Source organism: Erythrolamprus reginae, chromosome 2 (genome assembly GCF_031021105.1).
Source record: "Erythrolamprus reginae isolate rEryReg1 chromosome 2, rEryReg1.hap1, whole genome shotgun sequence".
Lineage (NCBI taxonomy): Eukaryota > Metazoa > Chordata > Lepidosauria > Squamata > Dipsadidae > Erythrolamprus > Erythrolamprus reginae.
The window spans coordinates 80,300,019-80,315,102 of NC_091951.1; the positions used below are offsets into that span (position 1 = coordinate 80,300,019).

General features: G+C 38.8%; 1 protein-coding gene across 7 annotated transcripts in view; it reads left to right on the plus strand.

Moving 5' to 3' along the window:
• Positions 1 to 1,378: 1,378 nt before the first annotated feature.
• Positions 1,379 to 15,084, plus strand: part of TASOR (transcription activation suppressor) — an 87,594-nt gene continuing 73,888 nt past the window's right edge. For all 7 annotated transcript variants that reach the window (XM_070738487.1, XM_070738488.1, XM_070738483.1 and 4 more), the window contains exons 1-3: positions 1,379 to 1,939; positions 9,274 to 9,419; positions 10,895 to 10,987. In XM_070738487.1, coding sequence (XP_070594588.1) covers positions 1,591 to 1,939; positions 9,274 to 9,419; positions 10,895 to 10,987 — 588 coding nt within the window. In that variant the 5' untranslated portion in view covers positions 1,379 to 1,590. The remainder of the gene's footprint in view (positions 1,940 to 9,273; positions 9,420 to 10,894; positions 10,988 to 15,084) is intronic.

A 15,084-nucleotide genomic window follows, 5' to 3' on the forward strand; every position in this document is an offset into this window, starting at 1 on the left:
ACTATCGGAGTAGCAGGCTACATCTGCTGATAGTTGGCTGCCAGCAGTTTGACAGTTTGATTGTAGATTCAGCCTTCCATACCTCTTGAGGTTGGTAAAATGAGGACCCAGATTGTTGGGGACAATATGCTGACTCTGTAAACTGCTCAGAGGGGGCTGTAAAGAACTGCGAGGCTGTATATGGGCTATTACTATAGGGAGTTTCTCATTTCACTATCAATGTAGTATTCTTTTAATAACTGAAATATAACAGATATCAGGAGTTTTTTAAAAAAAAATGATGAAGCTACAATGATTTCTGCTTACATTGTAAGTGAAGGAAAAGCTGACCCCAAAAGCTGTGTGGACAATTAGCATATTTTTCTTTTATTTATGAAGAGAATGAACAGGTTCCATCACATTAGCATTCAGTAAGCTGAGGTGTATAATCTTAGGTCCAAAGCAATGCTAAAATCTCTAGAGCTGTAACTTTTTATGCAGAACATGGCAAACATCACAGAATGGGAAAATTCACTCATTTTAATTTCAGCTTGAAACAAAGTCAATTTTACTGTTTATGAGAATATGGCTTATAGTGCACAATTTAATTGCTCCAAAATATTGACGTACATTCTTTTGCACCTTAACCATAATAAAGTTTTCAGTGTTAAGAAAAAAGTGGAGCATTAATTAGACACCCAATAAGTCAAGATGTCTTGACAATGAAAAAAAACTTACTGAAGTCTGCCAGACGCCAGACGCTTAAGAAGTGTATCAAAATACATGAATAGCTGGAGCCGTTAACAATAATGCCTTTGCAATAATAAAAGTTTTAAATACAAGTTTGTTCAGTGTTTGCTCAGTTTTCCGGGAAAAAAGCAGCATTGTACACGCCTTCGTATCTAAAACTGCAATTATACATTACTAAAGCGAAAGTTCTTTTCTACGCTAACTTGCCCTTCTTTCTAAACCTTTTGATACCGATGCACTACTTTGGGTCAGGAAGGAGAAAAAGACAGCAAAGGTGAAGCTATGGTATTTTTAGGAACAGAAAACCGGCGCTCACAAATCCGGTACTTCAAATCTTGAAGAAAACAAGCACCAAGTTGCTCGCCGTTAAAACCGCTAAGGAAACCTTTCCTTCCAGCTGGTTAAAAATTCGGTTTCCTTCAAGTTAAAGGGGCCGTTAAATCACCATTTTGCAATGGGATATGAGAGAGGGAGAAAAAAAAGCTACAAAACAGCCTATATATTGCCTATAACCACCAAAGTCGAACTTGAACTTCAGTCATGAGCACGCGTTACTCCACGGCCGCCACGCCCTCCCACATCCCCCGGGCAGAAAGAGCGGGGCCAGCCTCCCTCAAAATTTACCCGAAGCGCCGGACGCTTATTGGCTGCGAGGGGAAGTGAAAAAGTCCCTCCTCTTTCCTGACGCCCCAGCGCCATGTTATAGTGAAGGCGGGGAGGGAAGGAGCGGGAAGCGGCGGTGGCGTCGTCGTTGCGGGCACCCTGCATGGCGCTGAGGAAGGGTGGTTTCGCTGGGGGAGAAGCGCAGGGTCGTTTCTTTCTCGACTGCGTCGCGCAGCTTCAATAGCGGACGCCGCGGCTATGAGTGGCGGCGAAAAAACGCCCGAGCCCTCTCAAAGGGTGGAGGACAGCAGCGGCCTCTTTGGTGTGGAGAACGAATCTGCAGCAGCCGAAGCGGACGATTGCACACAAAATGGCGCCCGCTCTCAAAGAAGCCGAAGCGATGAGTCGCCGCCGCTAGACTCTGCCGCCGTAGAGGACAGGGGCTCCCCGCGCGGCGGCCACCGCAAAGCTGGGGTCCCTGCTGCCCTCGAGCAGACCCAGGCACAGTCCCTTAGCGAGGGGCTGGGGACCCCGTTCCTCAGAGCCCCCGAAGATCTGCCTCTTAAGAAAAACTTTCAGATTCCCAGGAAGAGCCGAGAAAAGAAAGGTTGTTTACTTCAAATCCCTCCGTCCTCCCTCACGCTCTCCCCCCCTCCCGCCTTCCTTTTCCTCCCTCACGCTTTCCTCCTTTTCGCTCCGCAGACATGGTGACATTTCCCACCCCCTGCATGCAGCTGGCTGGCGGGCGTGTGAAAGAAAGCCCGCCTCTAAGGCAGCCTCTCAGAATTGTTCCTCAAAGGAAAGAAAAGGGGAAAGAGAGAGAGGCTTTTGGAAAACGCAACCCTTTGGGAGTTTGAAACGGCTTCGTTTAGAATCCGAATTGCGATTCGGGGGGCCGGTGAGGAAAAAAAAGGCTGGAGAGGATGCCGCCGCCAAAGTCCCGATGCTTCGCAGAGGAGAGATGGTGGCTCTCGAAAGGGAGCTCGGCTCGGCTCGGCGGTAGTGGAGGAAAGGCCTCCTCCGCTTAAGAGAGATCAGGCAGGATGACCCGTTAAACGCGATTACTTCCGTCAGAGATTCTAGAATAAGATAGATTTCCATCCTTCCCCCTCACGAGGCGCCCTTTTTTCCCGCGTTTTAAGGACGGGAGTGGTTCTGCGCCACGTGCCTCTTCAAAAAGGAGCTTTGTAGATTTCTACTGCTCTTCCGGGTCCGATCCGGCTTTGTGAACGTGGCCTTTCTGTGGCAACTCACAATACCTTTGGTCTTTGTGGTAGCTTTCGTTGGAAGTCTACTTTTCGGTCCTTTTTCTTCAAAACAGGATTATTTCTTAAACCTCAGTAAAGATAGGGAGAGGAGGGAATCATCTGTTCTTAGTCAATAGGCTTGTCTATTTCTCATTCTTGGAGAAGATTCATCAACTTCAGCAGAATGTTAGAATAGACTTGTAGGTGAGGTAGGTTTACTTGATCCCCTACTTGAAGTTTAAAGTCTCTGACTTATGTAATCTGTGAATCAAATGTTCTGTTTGGTTGAGTGTCTTCCATATTTATGATCTTAATAATGAGCCAAACAATGCATTTTTAAATTAAGAATAGTAATCTCTGGAATGTTATAGAGGGAAAAGCTGAAGAGCAATACAGATTCATATCTTTGCAGACATCTCAAAAGTTCTATTCCAATTAATCAGGCTTCAGCTTTCAAATACAGTACAATTATGCTAGTGCCAATTTTTTACTCTGTTGCCATTGTGTATTCTTTGTAGCAGGTTCAAGGATCTTTAGTTCTTGAAGATTTTGTTTTTTATATTGGCCAATTCTTGTTAACTGTACTTAAGAACTCATTGATTTTAATAGATTTACAAAAAATATAGCTGCCTTCCTCTTAAAGATTATTCGGATTTGATCTGTATTCCAACACTGGGAAAACTCAGCCCATTGTCAAGCCTTGATAATGGAAAACTATTGTGCATAGAGGGATGATCCAGCTCTCTTTGCAATTGTCTACTCAATTTGTAAATAGCCAAAGATACTTCTTGATGGATGATTGCTCCATGACAGAAAAGATAGGGAAGACATGAAATTAGATACTTAATTTTTTTGGATGAAATAAGTTGCCATGGTAGTTATTAATTTTATTTTTAAAAATTAAGATCCTGGGTTTTTTTTAGAAGGGTTCTGGTCAAAATTCCATTTCTTTGACATCATTTATATGCCTTCTGTGGAAATTTTTTTATGATTTTTCAATCCCATATTTCAAAGAGGTAGAGAAGAAAATGTCTTCATAGACTTACGCTGCTAAAGGTTTGGCTTCAAAATTGGAACCATGTAGAATATTTTTGAAGCATATTTCTATTGGTCCCATTTTTAAAGAAACAAATGTATTGTAAAATTTACATTATTTAAGAATATTTCAAGAAAAATGGAGGATAAATATGACCATCTTACCATTATTTTTAAAAATGAAGCAAATGAAGTCTAATCAGAGGTGGAATATGATACTGTGGGAACCATTCTGTCCAGAGAATTGTAAAAAAAATGCCTCAAAATGAGCAAAGCAATGAAGAAACTAATAAGAGGGATTATGTAATTAGTCTCTTGCCAGAGATTGATTGTAGTGAATTAAAATTCCTTAGAGACAAATGAGAGGGAAATAATCTCTTTTTTCAGAATAATAAACTAAAGGGAGGAGGAGAACTGAAATGTGACTTTTTAGAAAAAAGCTTCCAAACTGAAGAATGTTTGAAACCATTTGATAGAGTGGTCTCAGAAGTATCAGTTCAAACTTTAAACTACATTAAGTGAAGATCTTTTAAATTTTGGAGCTTTAAATGAAGATCTTTTAAATTTTGGAGCATTAAATGAAGATCTTTTAAATTTTGGAATAGTAAATTTTGAAGTTAATTCTAATAGAAGGAAGGCAGTAACTAGTGAATTTTGTAGAAAAATGGTAATACAGCAAAGATTCCTATGAAGCGTTATGTGAAATGGAGTAGCTTAGGATAAAAATAAATAGATATATTTCTGAGGAAACAGTTTGAAGCATCATTAACATTGATTTTCTATATAAGCTGGAAAAATATCTGTTCATCCCAGTTTGTATTGTGGCTCACTTATTACAAATGTATACAAATGATCTTGCATCAAATCTTCATCACTTTAAGATTTCTCCATTTTACAGCATGAGATAGGTTATCCATCATTCTGAGATTCTGGTGTTCTAGAGTAGGCATCTGAATTGACAAGTTTAGGGTGTTCATCAAGTTTTTAATACTTTGAACATTGAGTTATGCTTCAAAAGAAACCTTACAGTGAGATTTTTTAAATAAAAGTTAAAAAAAAAGTCCTCATCTGGAAAAAAAATTCTAATTCTTTAAATTGGGAATTCAGGCTACAAATTTTAACTGAACATTTGAACCAAAGACAAATTCCTTGTGTGTCCAATCACACTTGGCAAGTAAGAAATCTATTCCATTGTATTCTATTCTAATATCAATATTATGTATAAAGTAAGCTGAATAAAATTCTATGCTGACATTTGGTTATGCCATAGATATAATATGTAATGAAGATTATGTTTTTAATAGACACGTCTTATTTTTTTCTTGGTTCTTTTTCTTTGAAAAAGTTGAAACAACTATTAAATAGTACAAAGCACAGTCTGTGGATATAAGATGATATAGAAAGAAGTGAAGATCTGATACAGTGCTCCTATGCTGAAGAATAGGTAAATCTATCTAGAAATTTCCAAATTCAAATGAGTGGCTACATTTGAATTATACACTTGGGCACAAAACATAAATAGTCATGGCTCCTTTTTTCGTCACTTTTTCCTTTTCTCCCTACTGTTTCTTGTTCTGTTTAAACTGAGTTCCCTGTATCGCTTGATGTTGAACTTTTATCAATTCTTGAGAACATGGTAAACAGTGGTGCCTATGCCATTGCACTGAATTGTACTATTTCTGAAAAAGCATAAACATTCAATTCTACAGCCTATCTCCAGTTCACATTAACTACATCTCTTCCATACTACCTGTTACAGAGAAAGAATTCAAAAAGCACTTTTAAAAATTTAAAAGTAAAACAAAAGCCTTCCCCACACCCAATGCATTATCCAGCTCTGCCCTGACTCAATGTGGTACACGCTAAAATAGATGTTTTAGATTACAAATTTATCATGTATGACGTATCAGTGCTGATAGTTGTAATCTAAGATATCTAGAGCCATCAATTGTGTGTGGCTAATAATATGCTGAATATTTGTATATAATCTGAAGTTTGTGAAGCTTGAGTTAAAATAATATATACAATTTAATAGATAATGCAGAAATTAGAACTTTTAAAAAATAAGTATCAATTACCATTGAATTGGTGTCCAGTATTCATTGAGGTGAATATTAATAAAAAATAAGAAAAAGGCCAGAGGTTTAAAAAAATATACTTGCTAATATTTGGACTCAAATGTTAAATTTTCCTAGTGTATTGAAATCACATTGTTACTGACTATTGGTTCTAGATTTTTACTATGTAATTGAACACAAAATGTGAACTATTGATTTTTAATAAGTTAAATATAATAGCTTTAAAACTGGATAAAAAGGAAGAGGAAAGGAAATAACAATCCTCCCTCTTTAAAGTTTGTTTTAATAATAATAAAATTTAAATAAAATACACAAAGTTGTGGATATTCATGCAAGCTTGTCAAATATTGAAATATGTTTTAGATGACAGTTAATTTTTATAGTTAATATTGGATTGCAATTTAATAAATAGTTTGCACATCACATTAAAACAATTATATCAGCTTAAAACAATTACGATATATGTGATTATATACAATTTTTTGCTTTTTTTTTACTATATCACAGACCTATAAAACCATTAGCCCAGATAAAACAAAAAACTAATAGTAAGAAATTAAACACTTCTGATAAATTTATGAAAAGATATTAAATTTGAGCTAATGGAAGAGTATTCCACAAATAAATATTGTAGGAAAACCACTGCAAGCTCCCATCCTTCATAAAAGTATAGTATTATGATTTTCTGGGAAGGATTGAAAGTGATTGGGGATATGTTTGACTATATTATCTGTATAGTCTGTCATAAAATATTTAATCATAACTACCACTGGCTCCTAGAAAACTCAGATATTTGTATGGTATATAATTCACTACAGGCATAATTCATTTACTTTATTGAGCATAAGTCAAACACGGTAAATAAAACCACCATTGATTTAACCCTGCTGTTCTGGTCGTATGTGACCCGAAGCCAAGTTTGAGTCCCTGTAAAAAATTTTCCCTGCATATCTGAAACTTGAAATTTCATGACTTTTCATCATTTCAGGAGTTCTCTCTATGAGAATTTTTTTTGGGGGGTGGGGGGCTTAGTTTTTGCTCGGCAAAAAAAGTTACACTTCTGTTCCCGGGTCACCCTGACCCGGACCGAAAACTCTTCATTTGCAGTGCTTATGTTTGGTCTTTTTGAAAGCTTTTTTCACTTGGAAAGTAGTCTGAACATTTCTGCACACAATGATATGAAAATTGAAATAAAAAAAGTAAATCTTATTGGTTTATTTTGCTGCTATAATGCATGCCCCCCCCGTTTTTGTGAAAGTTTTTTCAATTTATGAATAGTTTTGCTTGCAAAATGCATTCTATTTTACTGAAGTTGGTGTGGTATTGGTAGCTTGAACATTTCTGAATATAAGAAAAATATAAAGGAACTGAAAAAAATGATTCTTACTGGTTTTTTAACATCAGAAATAAGCCCCCCCCTCTCGGCTGCTTGCAACCATTTTCACTTTTTTTTTTTAATGCTCCAAATCCGAAATATTCTTTAAAATCTTAGGGATTCATTTACTCAATTTAACAATGCTGATCATCAAAAAAATATTTTTGGGGTGGTGGCTAATTGTTTTCTAGGCAAAAATACCCCATCACTTCGAGTCTGTTTCTGTTCGTATATGACCGGACCAAAAAGATTTTTTTTAGGTACTTGAATTTGATCTTTTTGAAAACTTTTTCAACTGGAAAACTAGTTTGAACATTTATGAACATAATGATATGAAAATTGAACTGGAAAAATTGAGACTTATATTTTTATTTTTATCAAAAAGCCCCTCCCCCATCCTTTCTGAATTTCGTGTCAATTTATATTTTTTAAGGTCACAAATCCCTAAGGAATTTCCCCCCAAAAGGTTTGATATACTAAATTGAACAATCCTGAACATAAGAAAAATATAAATGAACTGAAAAAAATGGTTCTTATTGGTTTATTTTTGAATATAAGACCATATTGTTTTATACTCGAGTATAAGCCTACTCGAGTATAAGCCTATTTGAGTATAAGCATGGGGGCCCATTTATGAGCAAAATAAACCAATAAGGATCATTTTTTTCAGTTCAATTTTCATATCATTATGTTCAGAAAGGTTCAAGCTACCAATCCCACACCAACTTTAGTAAAATAGAATGCATTTTGCAGGCAAAATTATCAATAAACCCAAAAGTTTTGATATACTAAATTGAACAATCCTAAACATAAGAAAAATAGAAATGAACTGAAAAAAATGATTCTTATTGGTTTATTTTTGAATATAAGACCATATTGTTTTATACTCGAGTATAAGCCTACTCGAGTATAAGCCTATTTGAGTATAAGCATGGGGGCCCATTTATGAGCAAAATAAACCAATAAGGATCATTTTTTCCAGTTCAATTTTCATATCATTATGTTCAGAAAGGTTCAAGCTACCAATCCCACACCATCTTTAGTAAAATAGAATACATTTTGCAGGCAAAATTATCAATAAACCTAAAAAAAATTCACAAAAACGGGGGGGGGAGGCACATTTATGTGCAAAATAAACCAATAAGGATTAATTTTGTCAGTTCAATTTTCATTCCATTGTGTGCAGAAATGTTCAAACTTGTTTCCAGGTGAAAAAAGCTTTCAAAAAGACCAAATATAAGTACCTAAAATGATCAATTTGCAGTCCGGGTCAAATAGACCCGGGAACATAAGATTAGGGAGTTTTTTCAAACAGAACAGCAGGGTTAAGAGCAGTAGAAAGGCTTGGGAAATATCTGGTTGCATTATTTTGGATTTAAAAAAAAATGAAGTTATAGCTGATTATTTCGTCAATGTAAGAACATCAGAAAAATTCAGAACTATGGAGCTGATGGAGAAGTTGAAAAAGCATCTTGTTAGAAGGCAATAATTATTGATACAATGAAATTACTGTAAATTTTATCAGCATGAGTTAAACTTAGCTCAAGGGAATATTTTTTTCTATAATATTGTAACAATCAGCATTAATGCTGCAAAAAAAAATTCTAATCCATTTAATAGTTGATACATTGGAAATAGTTCATACTGCAAGCTATGTAATTGAAATATGTTGGATTTATTAAGAGTTCTTGTTTGTAACACTATACCAAAATATAGTTGAGTTAGTCTGATTAGTTGGATAGATCCATCATGTTTGTGCATTGTTCCATTTTTAAAATAACTTGGTTCAGAAAAAAAATATTTGCTGAATCTAGTGAATTAATTTGATACTTCAAAACAAATCCAAAATGTATAAGCCAAACAGCTTATTTCTTTTGGAATTTACTAAGGAGATCCAGAACCTCAAGTTCAATCACACAATGAAAAGAATAAAGGAATAAGTTAGCTGTTTGCATTAACATGGTATCAGTTGTAAGCCAGGCTAAACCAACAATTTTCATATATTTTGAATAATGGTGTAGGAGAAGCAGCTTTTCACCTAACTTAATGTTTTTCTATGTTACTGTACTAGAATAATAATTAGATTTCAGATTTACTAATACTTTTTAAATCTTTACCTTGGAGTTTTACTGACCTAAAGTTTTATAGCTTTTATAGTTTTATAGCATCAAAAAGTGATTGTTTCCTATTTTCTGTTTCTTGGTAGCTCTTTTTCATCCCATAACAAATGATTCCCGTGAATTTGAAGATATTGTGAACATTTTGCATTCGTCATATTTAGATATCCTTTCAAAGGAAAGATTCACATACAAAAAAGCCAGTCTGGTTCATAGTGAACTATTGGAAAAGGACGTGAGTATATATTATCAATGTACATAAGTGCTATGCATGTAGAAATTTTAGAGGATTTAAGTTGTTATGGTATGCTTCATTAATGTAAAATATATTTTAATTCTGAAAGTTTTTAATTTTTAGTATTGTACATATTGAAGAGAACCAGACTAGAAACTGAGGGACTTTGACTTCTAGTCCCGCCTTAGGCACGAAGCCATCTGGGTAATCTTGGGCCTGTCAGCAGGGTGTCCAGCAAAACTGAAAAACAGGCAAATCAGAGAATTTGTGGAAAAAATAGAATAAATCAAGGGGAAAAACCAAACTCTTAAAATATTTAAAAGTCGTGAAAATCATGTAAAAAAACCCGGATCGCGCTGCCTGGCAGAGTCAAGCAAAAATGAGCATCTGGCAACAACTTGCTTCCTCAGCTACCCACGACTTAGCTGTTTGGTATGACATTCATCTACGACCGCACCCCGCACCTTAACTAGATCGCAAGTTACAGGGAAATATCAGGGAATTTCAAAATGCTTTCCCCCTGGATACCCTGTGTCAGACACTGTAGGAAGGAGATTATGGCAAACCACTTCTGAAAAAAATTCCAAGAAAAAAATAGGTTGATGAAGACTCAGTCATCCAGCTAGAGTAGTCTGGAAGTTGAGTTATGGCAACTGAGCATCTTTTCTTGTTGATTCAAAATATTTCACTGCTTATCCAAATAGTTTTTTCAATCTGAGCAAGTTGGTTAGGGGCAGAGCTGGGTTCCTCCCTATTCGGACCAGTTCTATGAAACCGGTAGTAAATTGTTGGTTTGGGTCGCTGGAACAGACAGTGACCCAGACCTGCCACACCCCTGAATTGGCACTCTTAGCACCATAGGTGCCGCCATCTTGTTCTTTGCTTTTGTGCATGCACAGAAGCTGTTTTTTGCTTCCGCGCATGTACAGAAACTGTGTTTCTAGCATGTGCTAAGTGCGCTTGCGGCACATGGTGCACCACTTAGCAAACCAGCAGTGCAGAAAACGAATCCACCCCTAGTTAGGGGGACTCCATGTATGTCCTCCAGGAAGACTTAATGTCTCATCTAATCTTAAGGTGTAGAGAGAGAGTTATTTTTATTATTATGTGGAAAGGAGAGCGTGGTATGTGAGAGCAAAGAAAGGCCTGAGATGTGGGGGAAAGGTTCCTCAATAACTTGTGATTTTCTTGCTGGCTTCATCATTGATTTAGCTTATGGGAAGCCAGCAAAATGGGAAGGTGGCAAATGGTGATCATGTAAGTGTAAACAGGTTGTCAAGTGCCCATATTTTGTTCATTGGCTGGGGAAAGTTGCAAAGGCGGAAACTTTTGAGTACCAGTTCTGAATCTATTCAGTGCTATGACCATCATAATTTAAATATCGTAAACAAATGATTGTAACTTGAGGATTACATGTATGCTATGAAATGTGCTAATTTTTGTTCATTATAATATTTTTTTTCCTATTTTGAAAGTTCATAGAGAAACGAAAAGAATTGAAACAAGACGGGAGGTCAGAAAAAGAGCTTGCTGAGGCATATGCATTTCTAAAGGTTGATCGTTTGTTGGTAAGAATGTAATTTTTTAAAGTATTGTTGGCTTTCTCAAATCAATAGAATTGAAACAGAAGAAAATCTGTTTGCATATCTAAAGGAATGTTAAGCAAATTCTTCATTTAAGATATTAATGCCTTTTAGAATAGAACAACGATGGTGAACCTATGGCACATGTGCCACAGGTGGCATGTGGAGGGCATGCGAGGCGTTGCCTTATATCAGCTCCAGTGCACATGTGCGTGTTTGCCAGATGATTTTGGCCTTCTTTTCGGCCATTTTTCTCCAGCCACAGGGTTTAGGAAAGCCTTGTGAGACTTGGGGACGGTGAAAAATGGCCCAACTGCCCAACCGGAAATTTGTTTCCAAACTTCCAGTTGGCCTACTTGGCCATTTTTCACTATCCCCAGGGTTCAGGCAGCTTTCCTGAACGCTAGGGAGCGAAAAGCAGCCCATTGGGCCTACCAGACGTCCGGAGGCTTCAGTAAGGCCTGTGCGCATGCGGGGGGGGGGGGGGTTGCGGGGGTATTGTGCACATGAGTGGGGGTGCACATACATGGGGAGAGCATTGCATTATGGGTGTGGGCAAATGTGCATATGCTATTTCACACGCGCACACCCTTTTGGCACCCGAGCAAAAAAAGGTTCGCCATCACTGGAATAGAAGATGAAATAATACTGCTATTAAACACAAATACTAGGATGCAGAAAATTGGTAGGTGATTATTGTTTAGCAGTTAGACAAAACTATTGCTGCATGAATATACTTTCATTGCCAAGTTTTTTAATCTTATGCCTCTGAAATAAAATATTGAATTAGGCAGTCTGCTTGTCATTCAATTTGGAATAGGATTAAATATTTTCTGAGGCAAAATTGATCCCCTTCAACTTTTTATCTATACATTATGGAACTGACAGGTTTGGGTTAATGGTTTACATTGGCTGTGTTTCCTTGTTATTTGGAATAACTACAAGGAGTAGGGATGTGCAAATCCTTTGAAAGGGGTGCTTTAGAACAGAGGTCCCCAACCTTTTTTGCACCAGGGACCGGCTTTCAGCTAGACCAGTTTTCCATGGCCCGGTGGGGGGGGGGAGCTAGCTGTCAGCGGCGCCGTAAAAGGGGCGATCAAGAGAGGAATGGGTGAATGAATGGACGGAGGGTGGGAAGGAAGGAAGGAAAGAGGGAAGGTACAGGAACAGAAGAAGGGTGCAAAGAAGCAAAGAAAGGTGTGAAAGGGGAGAGTAAGAGAGGAAGGAGTGAAAGAAGGGAATGAGGGAGGAAAGAAGGGAGGAAGGAAAAGGAAAGCAAGAAATGGAGGGAGGAAAGGAAGGGAGGAAAGGAAGGAAGGAAGAAAGAAGGAAAGAGGGAAGGGACAGGAACAGAGGAAGGAAGCAAGGAAACTTATGAAAGGGGAGAGTAAGAGGAAGGACTGGAGGGAGGGAGGGAAGAAGGTAGGAAGGAGAAAGAAAAGAAATAGAGGAAGGAAAGGTAAAAGAGAGAAAGAAAAAGAGCAAGAAAGAAAGAAAGAGAAAGAAAGAAAGAAAGAAAGGCAACTTCAAAGAAAGGCTCACTGAGCATCTCTCACTCTCTCTCTCTTTCTATCCCTCTTTCTTTCTTTCTCTTCCTTTCTCTCTCTCCTCTTCCTTTATCTCCTCTTTCTCTCCCCCCTCTCTCCCCCTTTCCCTCTCTCTTTCTCTCTCCCTCTCTTGCTATCTCTCCCCCCTTTCCCTCTCTTTCTCCCTCTCTTTCTCTCTCTCCCCCCTCTCTCTTTCTCTCTCTCTCCCCCTCTTTCTCTTCTTCTCACTTTCTCTCTCTTGTTTTCTTTCTGTCTCTTTTGCTTTCTCTCTCTCTCACTCTTTCTCTCTTGTTTTGTTTCTCACGCTCTTTCTCTCTCTTGTTCTCTCTCTCTTGCTATCTCTTTCTCTCCCCCCCTTTCTCTCACTCTCTCTTTCTCACTTTCTCTCTATCTTGCTGTCTGTTGCTTTCACTCACTCTCGTTCTCTCTCCGTTCTTCTCAGCGGTGACGCGCGCATGCCCTGCCCGCCTCACATTTGCCGAGAGGACTTTCGCCCCGGGCTCTCAGCAAGGGGGTTTGCATGAGAGGCGGGGCCGGCGGAAGGTGATATTCAATGTCGGGGGTGCACGGGCGGTTTTGCGCGCGCTCCCTATCTCCCTGCTAGCCCACTCGGAATACGTATTCAAAATAAGAAAAGCCTTTGCCGGCGAAGGCTTTTCTTATTTTGAATACAGTATTCCGAGTGGGCTAGCAGGGAGATAGGGAGCGCGCGCAAAACCGCCCGTGCGCCCCCGACATTGAATATCACCTTCCGCCGGCCCCGCCTCTCATGCAGCCCCCTTGCTGAGAGCCCGGGGCGAAAGTCCTCTCGGCAAATGTGAGGCGGGCAGTGCGTGCGTTCCGGGTGCGGGAGGAGCTGCGGTGAAAGGCAGGAGGTGGCAGAGGAGCAGAGGGGGCAAATCGGGCGGGCGGTGGGCAGCGCGGAAAGGCCGAGGGGGCCCTGGCGCCGCGGACCGGCTGAAAACCCCCAACGGCCCGGTCCCGGTCCGCGGACCGGCGGTTGGAGACCCCTGCTTTAGAACATTTAATAATAACTTAATACTAATATTAATTTATTTTGATTTGTTAACATCATCTTTCCATATTCTATGTCACTTCGGCAAACTGCAATCATTGAAAATTTAATTTAATTTATTTGATTTATATGCTGCATAATCCCATGGGTCTCTGGGCGGCTTACAACAATAAAATAGTACAATAATACAACAAAGTCAAATATAAATATAAAACACCCCCCCCCCCCCGTAAAACCCTGATTAAGCAATCAGTAAAGCCCCTAAACAAAAACTACACACACAATTACAACCTAGCAAATCACAATTTGGCCCTCACTAGATGTTAACTCTCATGGCCCCAGGCCTGTCATCAGAGCCAGGTCATCAGGGCTTTTTGGAAGGTTAGTAGAGTGAGAGTAGTATGGACATCGGGGAATAGTTGGTTCCAAAGGGACGGGGCAGACACAGAGAAGGTCCTCCCCTGCAGGCTCGCCAAACTGCACTGCTTAGTTGATGGGACCAGGAGAAGGCCAACTCTGTGGGATCTAATTGGTCACTGGGAAGTATGTGGCAGGAGACGGTCCCGTAAATAGTCTGGTCCTAAGCTTAAAAAGATGCTGTTTTTCCATTATTTGGAAGGTGGACTGTTTATGTGATTCCACACTTTTTAAAGCACAATTTTTATTACTAAGCAGAAAGGCAAAGTAGATATTGCCAACTCCTGTATCCATCAAGGAAGGAGAATTGAAAATTTAATTATCTTGCTTTGTCATTTCAATTACCAGTAGTAAAATAATGTGAGAATATAATAACAATCACAAGTGTCATAAAAAGGAATTCTGTCATAAAGTGAATCACAATAAAAGGAATCCAGAGACAACAGCACAAACAATAATTCTTACTTTAAGATTCAGAGAGGGTGGAAATATTGGTGCATCTTATACTTTGGATTGTGAAGCTGGCAGAATTGCCTGCCGAGCACACGGGCGAGGGGTGGGGAGGACCGGGAGGCTTAAGCCTCCTGCAGCGACGGTGGCGGTGAGAGGCTTTACGTTTTTAGCTGGGGGGGGGGAGGCAGGAGGGCTGGACTGACATCCCCCACCCCAGCGCTTCTCCTGCCGGGCAGATGGATGATGTAGCTTTGGCATTTAATCAGGTATGGATATGGTTGCCAGGAGTACCATCAATTTTGCTCACATGTGAATGCCTGTAGTATTTGCTCCTCAGCTATAATTTGAATGTCTTTTTTTTAGGTGTATATTTTGGTTCTCATAATGTCTGCTTCACCATTTAATGGACATTAATTTTAAACACACAATCTTTCCCCTCAACTCATCCATTAAATCAAAGAATTAGTATTACTAAAAATATACTGTCTAAAGGTAACAAGTCAGCCTATTGTAACTGTATGCTTTTAAAGAAACATGTTCTAATGTTATTTCAAAAAGCAGATAAACAAAATACTAATAGACTAATATGATAATAATTGGTCAGTCAGTCATTATAGTATCACAAAGCTTTCTATCATTCTGGTACATTA